This window comes from Phocoena phocoena, chromosome 9, assembly GCF_963924675.1.
Source record: "Phocoena phocoena chromosome 9, mPhoPho1.1, whole genome shotgun sequence".
NCBI classification, from domain to species: domain Eukaryota; kingdom Metazoa; phylum Chordata; class Mammalia; order Artiodactyla; family Phocoenidae; genus Phocoena; species Phocoena phocoena.
Window position 1 is genome coordinate 31,568,371 of NC_089227.1, and position 15,813 is coordinate 31,584,183.

At 41.0% G+C, this 15,813-nt stretch overlaps 1 protein-coding gene across 1 annotated transcript in view; it reads left to right on the top strand.

The window, feature by feature from the left end:
• Window positions 1–15,813, top strand: part of RAPGEF5 (Rap guanine nucleotide exchange factor 5) — a 215,333-nt gene that overhangs the window by 42,654 nt on the left and 156,866 nt on the right. The window contains exons 4-5 of the mRNA XM_065883983.1: window positions 3,452–3,573; window positions 5,031–5,199. Coding sequence (XP_065740055.1) covers window positions 3,452–3,573; window positions 5,031–5,199 — 291 coding nt within the window. The remainder of the gene's footprint in view (window positions 1–3,451; window positions 3,574–5,030; window positions 5,200–15,813) is intronic.

Below are 15,813 nucleotides of genomic sequence, written 5' to 3' on the forward strand. Positions count from 1 at the left end.
TTTACACTCTAGTCTGTTAAGTGTGCAATAGCTTTATCTGAAAACAATATACATGCCTTAATTTTGAAAATATTCCTAAAACTTGCTAACCGTTATCTGAGCCTTCAGCAGGTCCTCATCTTTTCTGTTGGTGGAGGGTTTGAAATATTGTGATAAGTACCAAAAATGAGACACAGAGACACAAAGTGAACGAATGCCATTGGAAAAATTGGCACCGATAGACTTGCTAAATGCAGGGTTGCCACAAACCTTGAATTTGTAAACTTGGTATCTGTAAAGTACAGTAAATGAAAATGCAATAAAATGAGGTCTGCCTGTGTAAGTCTTTGGGTTTAGTTGTCAGCAGGCTCATAGGATTCATTCCAGTCCCCACATGAGGCTGTATGTAGGATCTGTCCTTGTTCTCAGTTTTGTTTCTGATTGGATATAGATTGAAAAAGAATTGGGAGATGTACATTAATCAGGTTCATGGAAAAGAACCATCCATCCAAGTAAGAACATGCCTAGGGTTTAGTGGGAGTAGAATGTGGAGAGAGCATGAGTTGTCCTATTTCAGATTCCAGGTGATCAGGCCAGAACCTCATTTCTTTTATAATCTAAGGACTGATGAATGCTCTGGGTTTAGAGACAAAGTGCTAATATGATTGCCTAGGCTGGGTCATTTTCATTTGTCTGGTAGTAAACTGAGCAAAGCGTTCTCCATGTACCCCATGAGGATTACTTTCGCAACTGTGAAATGTTTTCCATTTATTTGGTACTATAGGAAAAATCATACTAGTTTTTTGAGGCTTCATGTAAGTGTGTAAATACCACTGCCCCACTGACATTTGAGATGAGGGTTCTCTCTGCACTATACTATGAATTAATTACTAAAAATGTAACCGGAGACAGAAGGAGGCCAAGAGAAAGCGAATTTTCAACTTCAGAGATTAGTAAAATTAATGTTTTGTTATGGCAATCACATTGGCCTTGGAGCCAGTCACCTCCATATCACAATGTTCCTGTCAAGTACGGCAACGCTAGTTAGATCTGCATGTACTCGGAACAGTTGCTGGATTCAGTACAAGACTGAAAATACACGGGGAGTAAGAACTGCCGTGGGTGTTCACATTCCTCCCTTCCAGGCATCTCTGATTTCTCCACTGCTCTCCCCTCGGTCCTGGAGGTTTAGGTATTTAAAATGGATTGTTGCTGATCTGGTCCGCAAGTCAAGGGGGTGTGAGTTAACGGCAGCGGCAGCTTACCTCATTTTGTTTGCTTTGGTGGTGTTAGTGATAGTGTTCATCCTTACCCCAGTGATGTTTTGCCTGGTGCAGATGGATTGTTGAAAGCGATTCAAAACATAACTTGTTAAATTGGAGATGGGGGTAGAAAGAGATCGTGTGCCCCCGAAACGGTAGCTTGCTCCGAGCACGGGAGCCTGATTATTCAGTAATAACTACACATGACAGCAGTCACGGCGGGACCGTGTTTTAGCATATCCACTCAGCCCTGCACCTCCCCAAGACCGAGCCCTTCCCAACGAGAAGGTGGGGCTGGGTCACCGGCATCACCCGGCAGCCGGTTAGAAATGAGGGCTCGGAGGCTGCACCCAGCCACACTGCATCAGAGTCTGCACGTCAACAAGATGCCCCAGGGGACTGACTCCTACTAAACACCAATTTGGGAAGCCCTGGTCTGAGGCACGTCTTCCTCATCAGCTGTGAACAAACAGGCCAACGCATCTGTCCAGTCACCATTTGCAATTTGACAGTTTAGTTTCGTAAATGTTTTGCTGTATCCTGCCGTGTTCCAGGTGGTGTCAGACACAGAGCAGGCTGAGGAGCTGTCTGTATTGTTCTGAGAATAAGGAATAAGATGATAAAAGTGCTTTGCAAGCCCAAAGATGCGGGCTAATTGACAGAGGCGTTGAGGAATTAACACTTTGAGCCTTTAATATGAAAGGTGTCCTGTAGAAGTTAAATTTGACGGTTTGGTCTAATTGCCTGTTTTGTTGCAATCTGTTGTCTTGTTTTGTTTCAAAAAACATCCATTTATTTGACTGTTAATCTTTCTTATGTCTTAATGCCAACCTGCAACTGGAATTGTACAACTGGTACAATCTGGAATTGCCTTAATGGCCTCAGAGTATCTTTCAAATATTTACTCCCAAAAAGTGATACTTTATCTAAAGTAGAATATTTGTTCAGATATCTCAGCAGAAATGCTTACTACCTTATTTTTCCATCACTAAAGAAAATGTAGCATCTCATGGCATTTCTTCATAATGTTGGTTACTGTGTGATTTCTAGGTATTTATAACTATGCCAATCATAAAAGATAGACAATATTTTTCTGTTTTAGGAATACAAATAAATGTTGGCATCTTTTGGTCCTTAAATACCAAATATAGGAGAAAGATAGCCTTTTACCTGATACACCTCTTTAAAAAAATTTTGGGTGACCTTTTTGTCCATACGGAAGAGTGGGTTTCAATGAAATTTCTGCAAATTAAAAAAACTTCAGAAAGTTTTCTTCGTTTGGTTTTTCATCTGAAGCTGATAAAGATGGGGAAGTAGGCATGAAAGTACCGCATGTGATGCCCAAATTGGGGCATTCTTTGAATACAGCTATGTATTTTAAGGATTACAGAGAGTATTTCTTGCACGTGGTTAGTGGAATCCATCATCCAGGTTTATGGGTTTATGATCTACGCTGTTTGGCAGATTGCTTAGATTATGTTAAAAAGATTAACAGTCAAATGTATTGTTCTTTGAGACAAATATTAAGATTTACTCTCCGTTTAAAGATCAGAAAACAAAACTTCATACTACTCACTGTGGTATAGCCTTGTCTAACCCTGGAATTATTTTGTTCTCAAAGAGATGAGATTAAAATGTGTAATTGCTTGAACCAAAGCTGATCACCACCAACTCGAGGTACTTGTCTTACCAAGGCAGAAGCATTGTCTTCAGGTAAAGGGCTGCTAAATTTATTCCTTCATTTATTCTAATGTATATATTCAGAGACTTTACCGTGGGCCTGGACTGTTCTGATGTTGGCGATTAATCGTAAGTTACATACGCATAGTCCGTGTTCTCCTGAAAATTGTTCTCAAGGGAGATATTATTCATTTGGAAAGATGTATAATTGCTAAATGTTACATACACATAGTCCCTGTTCTCCTGAAAATTATTCTCAAGGTGAGAAAAAGAGATACCAATCATTTGGAAAGATGTATAATTGCTAAATGTTAGGTGATGCGAAGAAGAAGTATAAGAGGATATGATTCTAAGCTTCTGTAAGGCAAGCGATAGTTGAACTGAAACCTGAAAGATGGATAAGAGGTCCGTGTCATTTATTCTTGAGTTGTTTGTTTAAAAGCACATGAAAGTGACGGTATTAAATTTCATTTTTTTTGGCAAATGGGTGGCAACCATGTCTTACTGGGAATGGCTTTGCTTTTGTCCAGGAGAAGCTGCGTTGGGTCGGAACTGGTAGACTGGCTTCTAGAACACTGTCCTTTGGTCCAATGCAGATCTATGGCCATAGGGGTCTGGCAGCTCCTGCTGGATATGGGAATTATGTCATCAGGTTAGTGTTACATGTTTTGAAGGCGCAGAATCATTATGTTGTTAAGCTACTTGACCAAAATGTGTTTGATTTCCTAGATGATATTATAATCTAGATGGAAATTGTGTTTGCTGGTAAATATTTGCATTCTCTTATAAATGAACGTGACAGTTCATCTTTTGTTACTTCTCACACCTTTTGTAAAAATAATTAGGTACTTGTTTCATTAACTACTACCTGTAAGAGTCTTTCCCTTACCCCCTCTTCTCTACTTAAAATGATGCACACAATTTTTTAAAAAAAATCAGTGACATCTTTAGTTGCTCTAAATGTGTGAGTTGTCTTGCTGTACTTAGAATAGTCATCAGAAACTGACTTTATGAGTAGCATGTGTATGCCATTTTAATTGTGTAAGTAGTCATAAACGATCTGTGAAAATAAGCTGTTGAAACAGAACAGAAAATTGATGTTAACTAGAAGCTAAAATAGATGGTGGATATCTCTTTTCTTTGTTCAGCCAGGGAATGGAAGACTTAGAAGTCAAGCAGTTTGGATTCCTTATTTATCTCTATCACTCAGGTGCTGGTTTGTCACTGAGAAGCCCTTTTCTTCTATAGATGATAAATATTGAGGGTCAGAGAACATAGTAAGTTTCAGAAAGGCACACCCCAGGTCCCACTGTGGAAAAGTGGTACAGATGGGGATGTGGGTGTAATCTTAGTCGGTCCCACCTAGCACCTGATGCTCTTCTTTAGGAAAACAGTTAACTGCCTTTGAGGAATATAATTATCAGCTTGCTTGTGCGGTTCAGGTTTCTGCTTAGCAAAACATTTTGTGTTAATATTTTTTGGAAAAGTCTCCACGTCTTGATTTCTTTTAAAATAGGGTTTCCCAACCTTGGTAGTGTTCACATTTTGTGCTAGATAATTCTTTTTTTTTTTTTTTTTGATAATTCTTAGTTAATGGTGGAGGGGGCACTGTCTCGTACATTATAGGATGTTTAGTAGCATCCCTTTCTTCCACCCACCAGATGCCAGTAGCACCCCCTAGTTGTGGCAACGCAGAATGTCACCCGACATTGCTAAATGCCCTCAGTGCTGGTTGAGAACCACTGATCTAAATCTTGCCATAGTGTTGTATTTGTGTACCACCACAGTATTTAAATGTACTGCTTTGGGCCGCTAAAAATAAAAGTTTCTTCTACTGCCTTTGAATTGCTGTTGATTTCACCTGTCCCTGAAGTAGAACAGTTGTAAAATACATGTGAATGTGCTGGCCAGAGCTTCAAGTAATAAAAATAGGGTGGTCAGTAGGTCCTTTTTAATTCAGTGGGACTGTGAACATGAATGGACTTCATTATCATCCTATCCCTGGCTTCTCCCTAATACTTAGTAGGCCTTTCAATTTATTATTCAGTTTATGGCTCTCTAAATGATATACTTTACAAAACTGATCCACGCCTTTTTTGTTTCCAACAGTGGACCAGCATTTATGCTTTCAAGATACCTATGTTTTCTACCAGTTTTCGTCTGATGAGTGTAGCTACTTGTACTGTGAATTTGAAAGAGAAGAGGCGTGGCAAAACGGTGTCAAACTTTTACTGCAGCTGGTGCCTCTCATTCCCACTAGAGCTGGCATCTGTGAACTGTAAGTAGATGCTGTTTTGTTCCATTGTAAAATTATTCTCACTTAGAGAGCCATCCCTGTGTCTGGGGACTGTGCTCTGCTTTTTAAGATCATCTCCTTTAAGAAGTAATTGTTTTATTCCCATTTCTCAGATGCAGGTTCAGAAAGGTAAAATGCTGAAAATTCAGTCCAGTTAATAAATGACTGAACTGGTATTCAAACTCCAGAAGTCCATGCCTTACCGGCTGCACCACGCTGCTTCTAGTTTAATCATTGTTATATGAGTAGATGATATAAGTTGGGAATAAACATGATTTAGCTTAAGTTGGAATAAAATAATAACTGACATCTTATCCTCTCTCCAAGTCGTGACTTTCCTAAGAAAGAGCTCAACAGACATTTCTGAAAATAATCTAGAAGCAACAGTTGGCAAATTAAAACCCATGAATCATTATCACATGAAGATGCTGAGTCACTATATGGTTAATATGAACGAAAATTAATTCATGAGACGGGGTGTGGGGACAGGACTTGAGTCATGATGTGATGATCCTGACATGCCTTTGTTTATCCACAGCACTAATGACAAACTTATTTCAGTATGATGAATTGCAGATTAAAAATTTCAGTTAGCAACTTTTATGTATTCAATTTGTAGAATACGTTGAGATTAGCAGGGCAAGTGGTATTATCCTCATCTCATGGGTAAGAAAAATAGGTTCAGGGAGAAGCACCCACAACCATAACAAAGATGAGTTACTCTTGTTAAAAAAAAAAAAAGACAGTACGGAGCAGTTATTACAGGCTTTTAGAAAAGAAATAAAATGTCAGAATATTAATGAGACACTAATAGGTTGATTGTAGAGGATGCATTTTATGTCAGGAACTATGCTAAGTGCTTTATATTCATTATTTCATCAGTTTCTACTATTATAAAGTGAGGAAACTGAGGCATAGAGATCAGGTAACCTATCTGCGGTCACACAGTGGTGTGTGGAGTATTCCATGTCTGTCTGGCTGTAACACGTACGCTTTTAACAACTGCTAGAGTGTGTGCCCAAGAGTTATGGGGGTCATTCTAGCTTCCCTTTCTGAGATGTTATAACCAGAAGCTATAAAAATGTTAGACTGACTCTGAAATGGTTATGAATTCAGTGCCACTGGCACCAGCGCTGTTTATAGAGGACCTTGCCATGGTGAAGCAAATATAATGCATCATTCGATTGTTTAAGTAAGGAAAATGTTTCTTAATGTAATGTGGTCTTAATGTAGGTCAGAAGTTGCCCAGCAATAGTCAAGGAGCATTTCAGTAAATGCTAAAAAGCTTTCTAAGAAGGAGTGGAATGCTTTTTTTTTTTTTGTGGTGCGCGGGCCTCTCACTGCTGTGGTCTCTCCCGTTGCGGAGCACAGGCTCCGGACGCACAGGCTCAGCGGCCATGGCTCACGGGCCCAGCCGCTCCGCGGCATGTGGGATCTTCCCGGACCGGGGCTTAAACCCATGTCCCCTGCATCGGCAGGCGGACTCTCAACCACTGCACCACCAGGGAAGCCCAAGTGGAATGCTTTTTAAGCTAGAGGTGGCTGTGACTCTGTGGGACTGGCACTCTCTGGCAGCTTTTCTTAACCATTTCCCATCCTGAAGTCGGAAGTATGCGCAGTCCCAGGGGGTGTACCCAGATTAACGGGGTATAAGGGTGTCTGAAGTAAACTCGCAAGCAGTCCTCATGGTTTATCTCCTTTCTCTCCCACCGAGGAAGCAGTTTGGAATGCCAGTGAGATGACCTTTTTACAGGGAATCCCTGAGTCTACTGTAGGTTCTAAAGATGAAGCTATTTAAAAATTTTGGTTCCACGGGCTTCCCTGGTGGCGCAGTGGTTGGGAGTCCGCCTGCCGATGCAGAGGACGCGGGTTCGTGCCCCGGTCTGGGAAGATCCCACATGCCGTGGAGCGGCTGGGCCCGTGAGCCATGGCCGCTGGGCCTGTGCGTCGGGAGCCTGTGCTCCGCAACGGGAGAGGCCACGGCAGTGAGAGGCCCGCGTACCACAAAAAAAAAAAAAAAAAAAATTTTGGTTCCTAATATTCCAGATTACTTGCAGTCTTTTGTTACACTGATCACTGTATACAGTGTCAGGCCTCTGGGGTTGATAATCACTGTAGCATGCCTATCAGCACGTTCTTTTTCTCTTGGTGTGAACTTGTACGTTTGGGGGTGGTAATTCCTCTGGGAAAATTGGCATTGGGGAGCTATAGACCTGTTTATCCCATATTATAAGTATATACTATAAAAAGATAAAATTACTGAACCCACTGCAAGTCTCTTCTGGAGCAAAAATATATGTGTGTGTGTGTGTGTGTGTGTGTGTGTGTGTGTTTATTTATTTACTCCATACTAGAGTTATAAAGCAAACTTCTAAGCTCTGATATAATGTTTTGGGCCAAATTTTTGAAAGCTCAAGTTTAGGTTATCCAGACTTGGAGTAAACTGTGGTCAGAGAAAAGATGTCTAGGGACATTGTCCTCTGCCAGTTGGGTTGTCACAGCCCTTCCTAAGGTTCAACACATACGATCCCATCATAACTTCTGCTCTAATCTGGTGATCTCCATTCATTCTAGCCCACACCCGTTTATTCCCTCAGGCCTTGTGAAGTTCTGCTCTTTCCTTGTCAAGTTCTACCCACCCCTCAAGGGGGAGTCCAAGTCCTACCTTGACCACAGAACTTCCGTGATACGTGCGGTCTATGATCAGCCCTAACTTTTAGTAACCTACTGCTCTTGCTGTTTGTTTCAATTTTTTTTTCCACTCTTCTATGTCATTCTTAGTCCTACGGTATTCATTCCACTGTATTATCCATTCATTTTTACCTATTCTACCGAAAATGCCCTCTAAAATCCTCTTGACTGATTAACTTACATTGTCCGTTCACAAGCTGAAAACCCGGTCCTGTGGTTCTTTTAATAACCTTTTTGAAGTCTGCCTGTGCAGTTCTACATTGGGGTCGTTCTAATTTGCCGTCTTCTCTCTAAATCCCTTTAAAATTATGTGAGGAAACTACTTCATGTCTCTATGTAAACACTGTTCTGTAAAGATTCATTTTTAAAAAGAAAAAAGAAACATAGATTTTTTTTCCCATTTAAAATAAAATGTTTAAAGCAGGAAGGAAAATGGAGCTAATGCAGGTTTCTAGGCTAATGTGAAGAAACAAAATTCGTATGCTATACAAAATGACTTTTCTATCCAAACTGAATAGATACTTTGAAAAAAGTGAGTGCATTTGTTCTCAAGGGTACTGTCTCTGGGGGAAGAAAGAACAATCGTGGTATCTTCTTCAAACTGAAAGGCAAATCATATCATCCGGAATGTCCTTTTTCCTAACTCTTTTTTATTGGGGTGAGGCAGTTAGGAACGCTGAAGTAACATTGTAGGGAAAGGCAGCCTAATAATTCCTCCAGGATGAGTAAGACATGCTTCTGTCTAACGCTGACTTGGAGAATTTAGGCTGTGCGGGAGCTTGGCTGTTTTAATTCAAGTCCCTGTATTACAGCCCTCCCAGCTTGCCCAGGGGTGGGAGTGGTGGTACTCCGAATAACAGAGTCTGTGAACCTTGATACATAAAACTATATTCTGCCAATTACAGGGCAGTTAACACTTATGCTGCTGTTAGAAGAGTCATGGAAGATTGCTAAAATTTAACTTATGCTGCAATCAGGCAGGGAAAGGCAAAGGTAACTTCTTCATTTTTCTCTAAGCGTTGTGTTGTCCATATGAGCTTCTGTCCTGCTGGACAGCCAGAAAGAAGGAAAAGAGAAGCCCCATAATTGTAGCCTAATCCAGTAAAATGACTCTAATAAGGAAATTTAAAAGGTTTCCTTGTTAGCTGTTGAGCATATTTTGGTAAAAAGGTTCAGTCTCTCTGCGCCCTCTCCTTGCTCCTCAGCAAGACAGCCCCCGGGGATATGGTGAGTGGTGTGGGCCCTTGACCCTAGCAGACCAGGCTTGCCTGTCAGGTTAGCCCTTTCCCATCCGCACTGATCTTGCCTAGCGACCCCTGAAGTGTGACTGGGGTGCGCTGTTACTGTGGAGCCTACTGTCGTTTGGGTCTGTGTCTCTCGGCTTGATCAGTGCCCAGTGGTCCTAGCTGATGCGTCCGCCTGCAATGTCAGCATCAGCTGACATTGTGCTGCTCCTGAGGTCTGGCTGCGGCTTCCACAGACACCCCGTTCAGTCGCCTGACCTCTGCTGAAACAGCTCTCCCTCTCATTGCATCCCACCCTGACCTTCCCTGACTCTAACCTATGTGTTAAACACACACACACACACACAAAACACAAAAAACCAAAAACCCCACACCTGTTCGTTGTTGCTGTTAATGAGCAGAGTACTTAATTGGATGGTGTGGCTCACCTTGCATTCCTCACTAACCAACTCTAGGAAGAGCTCAGCCCAGAGGATTGAGATGAACTTGTTAACATTCATGACTCCATGCTCTAGGTAGAGAAGCAGAAGGGCACTTGAGGTAGATGGTACAGTGTGTAGGGCAGGAAGTTAGGAAGACGGGTGGCGTGTTGAGAGGGTACAAGGCAGCTTGATGTGGCTGGAGCAGTGGGTCACAAGCGGGGGGGGGGGGCGGGGGGCGGGGCTCAGATCGATTGCAGGGGTCTGCACATCTATAGGGAAGCTAAGCATTGTCTTTGTATTGAATAGAAAGAATGACTTAACTGTATATAGATGCTGCCGAAATAAGTAAAATACAATTTATTTGAATTCACAGTAATGTTTTTGTCATATAGTTTGCTCAACAGGTACAGAGTTTATGGGTCTGTGATCTGTTTCTATGTTAAAGGCGTCCCCCACTTAAAAATGGGGAACAAATGGCTTGGTCACTTGGCCTAAGCTGCCCTGGCAGTGACAATAATACAAAAAATAGCAGTAATAGTTAACACTCACATGTACTTACCACATGCAAAGCAGTAGTCTGAGCATTTTACATATGACTCATTTAATGCTCACAGCAGTAGTTTGGAGTTGTGATGCGGAAACTGAGGCAAGACAGCTTGTGTAACTCGCCAAAAGGGCAGGCCTCTGTACTTGGTGGCAGGCAGTAACATGAATTGAAGGCAGATGGTGAATTTGGAAGTGATCTTCATGGCACTGGTTCTCAACCATGATACTTTAAAAAGTAAACAGGTATAACCTGAGATCTGCTGTATCAGGATTGGAGTAGAGAGATGAGACATGGGTATCAGTACTTTTTGTAAAGTTCTAAATGTGAGGCTAATGCATACCAAGGTTGAAATCTACTGTTCTATAAAGTTAGCCTTACAGAAAACTCCGTTAAGTGATAGGAAACGTGAAAGTTAATTAAATCGAAGTCTCAAAATACTACGTAAAGAAGCCAGATGAATTTTTTCAGAACATAAAGACTTGATTGAGCATGGTACCTATTGCCACTTGGCTGACACTTCTGAAATTCTGTAAATTTAGCTTCATAAGCATTTATATCTGGAAGGGATTTCCTAGATAATTGAATTTGCTCCTCTTAATTTTCAGGTAAGGAAAAGGGTCTAGTCTCTACTGAGTAACTTACATAACAGCACTTACTGATGATCGGGTTTGTGTAAAGTGCTGTGCTGAGCCCTGTAACAGATGTGTAAGTTATGTAAGGCCTTTTATGAGGCCAGCTGTATTATGACAAAGTTCAGAAAAAGAAAATGAATGGAAACACAAAAGTCTTATCAAATATTACTGAATTGGATCTGGCCATATATAAAAATGATAATATATCATAAAATGATATTTATCCCAGAAATACAAGGATGATTCAACATCTAAAAATCAGACAATGTAATTCACCAGATTCAGTCCAAAAAAGAAAAAACTATACGAGAAACTCCATAGATGCAGAAAAATCGTTTGAAAAAAACTCAACATCCATTCATGATATGAATTCTCAGAAAAGTAGGACTATAAGGGAATTTCTTCAATCTGATAAAACCTTACATAAAACTTACAGCTTACATCATACATCATACTTAATAGCAAAAGACTGAATGTTTTCCCACTAAGATTGGGAACAAGGCTAATACATTGCCTCTTATCACTTCTTTGCAATACTAGCCAGTGCAAGTAAGGCAAGAAAAAGAAAGAAAGTGTATGAAGATTAGAAGGAAAAAAAATAAAGCCATCTCTCTTTGCAGATGACATAATTATATACATAGAAAATCCCAAGGAATCTACAAAAAACCTACTAGGCCTGATAAGTGGGTTTAGCAAGATCACAGGCTACAAGGTCAGTATAAAAAAAATGTATTTCTCTGTACTGGCACAAAAAGCATTATGAAATACTTAGGTATAAATCCAAGAACATGTGTAAAAGTTGTATGTCAGACACTTCATAAGCCTGATTTAAAAAATCAGATTGAAGTAAGTAGAGGATCTATCCATGTTCATGGATTGGAAGATTCAGTATTGCTGAGATGTTAATTCTCCCCATATTGACCTGTCTTTTCAGTGGCAGTCATCTCCTGATCTGTTGGCCTTACCACACATGCATAATAATAAAACCTACGTTTGGAAACATTAACCTCTAAACAGGGAGTGTCCTGGAGTTCAGTCTTCAGACATCTTTTTCTCTTCTCACTCTGGATGTACCCTTACCCAGTCAACGTATTTAATATCAGCTCCACAGTGATGACTCCCAAAATTCAGGTTCCTGCCTTCTCTTAGGACCTTATATACAATAATAGTACCACCACCAACTACCCTGTCACCTCTGCTCCCTTTATTCTCCTTATCCTGCCTAACGTGTCCCTTTCTACCTGACATGTACAAGCAACATGAGAAATCCATTGGCATCCTTAATTTCTGCAATGGTGCTAGATTAACAGCCTCTAACTGGGGAGATCAACTTCACGTTTGTCATTCCTGTGTCCCAAACCTTTGTATTCCTCACTTTTCCTAATTAGGTTCTCATTTTATGAACCTTGGAAAGGAGGAGAGACTGGATGAGTACACAAACATGTTTTGAGTATTTCTCAAAAAACTTTTCATGATGGAACTTGGCATAAGTTTTGTATTAGAATCAGGTGAAGAAAATGTTCATTTATTACTTTAAATTGTTTTGTATAAAAAATGCTGTGAACCCAGCTTGTCTCAGTCTTTGTTATTACTCATCACCCCCTCTCCGAAGGAAACGCTAAGTCCTCCAAAATTTCCATTGTTTACAGACCAGACTTATTCCAGGTGTGGGAAGAGACAGCTCATCTTTTTGAGAGCACATCAATTTAGGAACAGTACAGGAATTTTAACAACAATCGAACTTTTAGGCATGCTGTGCCAGCATTCGAAATGTAGCTGTTTAATTAAATATGAAGCATTAGTTCTCAAATCTTTAATATAAAATGTGAAAGAGATACTAGTAATAACTAACTTTATTCAATTTTAGATGAATGTGTCACTGTATACCCTGGACCTTAATAAAACCTGTCACATTCACAATTTACTACTGTTTGGTAAATTTCCTCTATAAGCATAACTGATAGACTGATGCTATGAAAAATTATCTTCTCTTGAGAAGGTTGAACAGGTCTTTGTATTCATGATGTCAGTGATCTCAAAAAAATCCGTCTCTCCTTCTTCGACCATCCCACTTTTTCTTTTCGTAATAGGAATTTGCTTTGTTAAGCAAAATAGATCTGTCCGGTTATAGATATTATGGGAAAATGTAGGTGGGACAGTACTTGAGTGTCAGATATGACACCTTCTTATCCCCTTGGGGTCAGTAGGTGTTGGTTTCAGTAGAGATTGACTCTGGGTCCCTTGAGGAACATTCTCTTTTGTGGCAATGATTTCTTAGGGAAAAATTTTTAAAAATCTGGCCCAGGAAGTAATTCTGATAGAGAAAGTCCCTAATACTTTTCCTTGCCTGACATTCAGCAAGTGTGGAATGGACTCTGGGTTGTCCAAGAAATCGTGGATTCTGGCATTGTCAGCTGACTTATCATCATTTCTTCCCAGCATGGTGGAGGAAGAGTCCCTCCTTCTGCTCCAGACTCATCCTTCTGCCTGGGCTATGGGTCCTACCCCTCCTTGGACACTTCCCATGCCTGCTTTCTCAGTTCCTCACTCTCTGTTGACTGTTCTCCTTTCTCAAACAAATGGTTCTCTCGATCTTAAGAGGACGAAAGCAAACCTACCTTTGATTTTATATCTTCTTCTAGGTACTTCTCCTTCCATCGTGTTCACTTTACAGCCGAAGTTCATGGCCTTCAGCATAAAACCAAAACTCTATAGCAGCAATAGACAGGCCCTGACTGTTCTGTCCTCAGCTTTATCTCTTGCCGTTCCCCACTTCCCTGTGCTGCTCGTCCGGCTGAGTTCCAGGGCCACTCCTTTTCCATCAGAACCTCACCTTGGATATTACTTCTCCCAAGATGCCCCTGAATCACAGATCAGGCTAAGCGACTCTCACTTGTGTTGGCAGAGTATCTTAAAGATGGATTTTGCTAAGCCCACTAAGTGTTATGTGCTTTTTTTTTTTTTTGTATATGTGTGTGCTGTGCATCTCCTGTTTGTCGTGGGATCGTGTTTGAAAGATTCCTGTAGAGTTTGTCTTGGTTCTGGTTTATTCCATGCCCTAGAAGTTCACCAGCCTTTAGCAGGGGTAGTCTGAGGTTCACACTAAAAATTGTGTTTTCCTCAGGTCCCTCCAGACCAAGCAGGGCGGGGCAGGGCAGCGTCAGCCTGGCTCAGGGTGGGAGGTGGTGGACAGGCCTGCCCCAAATTCCCCAGGGACATCCTCTTCCTGATTTGGAGACACGCGTGCGCCCCACCTTCATGAAGTCTCAGTCTAGAATATTCTCTGTTTAAGGCGAAGGTTGATGTAAGGGTATATGTAGGAAACACTCAGAAACAAATGACAGCCCCAGGGATGGCAGTAATAGCAACTTACATGAAAACTGATTGTCTGTGTCCTCTGTCATGTGCAACATGCCTGGGCCTGGGATCGTGCTGGCTCACGTGTGCCTGGAAGGTCCTGTGTGACACCTCACCTGGCTTAGCACATGCCAGTTATGCATGGTCTACACCTCTTGAACCACTAGACTCCAAATGTTTGTCTATTTTATGGTTGTTGGACACATTTAACACATTTTCCTTCAGGAACCATGTTATGTGTGGAGTGGTAGCTCTTGGCAACTCAGTGAATATGCCATTCAATATTGAGACGTAGATATAGATAGATAGAACTTGTGCATTTTTAAAGTTAGTTACATCAATATACAAACGCAAAATGATATTATTTAGATAATATTTCTATAAGAAATGCTTCCAGTTTTCCATCCTGAAATCCCAGGAAACCTCTTCCACTGTTGAAAAGGAAGTAGGATTTTCCAATTACAAGATGATACTAGTTGCTTTTGAATCTTGAGTCACAAATATTTTGGTCAAAACCTGATTAAGGAGTGTGGGTTCTCTCTCTCATATAGAAGATTTATGGTAAGCTTTATTTTGAAAAACGTCATTGGAATAATCTCAAACTCATTACATAATTCTCATGAAGGAATTTTTGCTAAGAGAATTTTGGGACCCCCTGCAGGAATACCAGCTAAACCCAAGTTTCTAGAAATTATACTGGACCTGACTGGTATAAAGTGAATTCTACCGCCCAGATAATGGCTCTTGTGTGCTACTTCCTAAGGCTTTTTTTTTTGGAAATCAACCCTACGTGACTGTTTAGCCCTCTCAGAGCTGAGAGTTTGTGTTGGGAGACCTTTTGCGGTGGGGAATTTCCTGCTGCTTTTCTGATGCAGTATGAATTGTGTAAATGGTTGTCAAACAGTTGGCCAGGTTGGAAACTGTCACTAAGACTGTACTAATTATTTCTTAGGGGAAGATGAGGAAGTGAGGGTGACCATTGGTTGCTGTTATTTTATTTAAGATATTTTCAAAGTTAACAGCTGTTTAGAGTTTGGTATAAGAAAGTCATTCATGTTGGATTTTAGAGACAGGGAGGTCACTGAGAGGAGGGACTGCTACAGGGAGCTGGGAGGCTGATGGAATAGCTGAGGGAAATAGCTCGAGTATAAGCAGGGTCCTTCAGTTGAACTGACTGCAGAGAACAAGCTAATGTCTTGTGCTGTGGTCGTCCGGGGATGGTGACTGATAGCAGAGCATCCCCTGAAGTTTAAGGTCCTCAGTTAATTTATTCAATGAAGATTTATTGAATGCTTCCTATGGACTGTGTTGTGTTCTAAGTGTTGGGGATGGAAGCAGGAACAAAACGGACAGAAATCTCTACTCCCGTGGAGCCTGTAGTCTAGGAGGGGAGAGGACAGGCAATTTCATAAACAAACAGATTTATGTTAGTTAATGGTGGAAAACTTTATGCAGATAAATAAAGTAGGAAATGAGCGATAGAGATATGGGTCAGGAAAGGCCTCTTCAGGAGGTTGACAGAGACTTGAAGGATGTGAGGGAAGAAGCAGTGTGCACTGTGAGGGAAGTGTTCTAGGATAAGGGGACCGTCAGGGCAAGGCCCAAGACAGAAGCATTAAGGCAAAGCAAGAGTGACTGGAATGGAGTAGAGAAGTGAGAGATGTCAGCCCCTGTAGAGGCTTTGGCTTTATACTGAGAAAGAC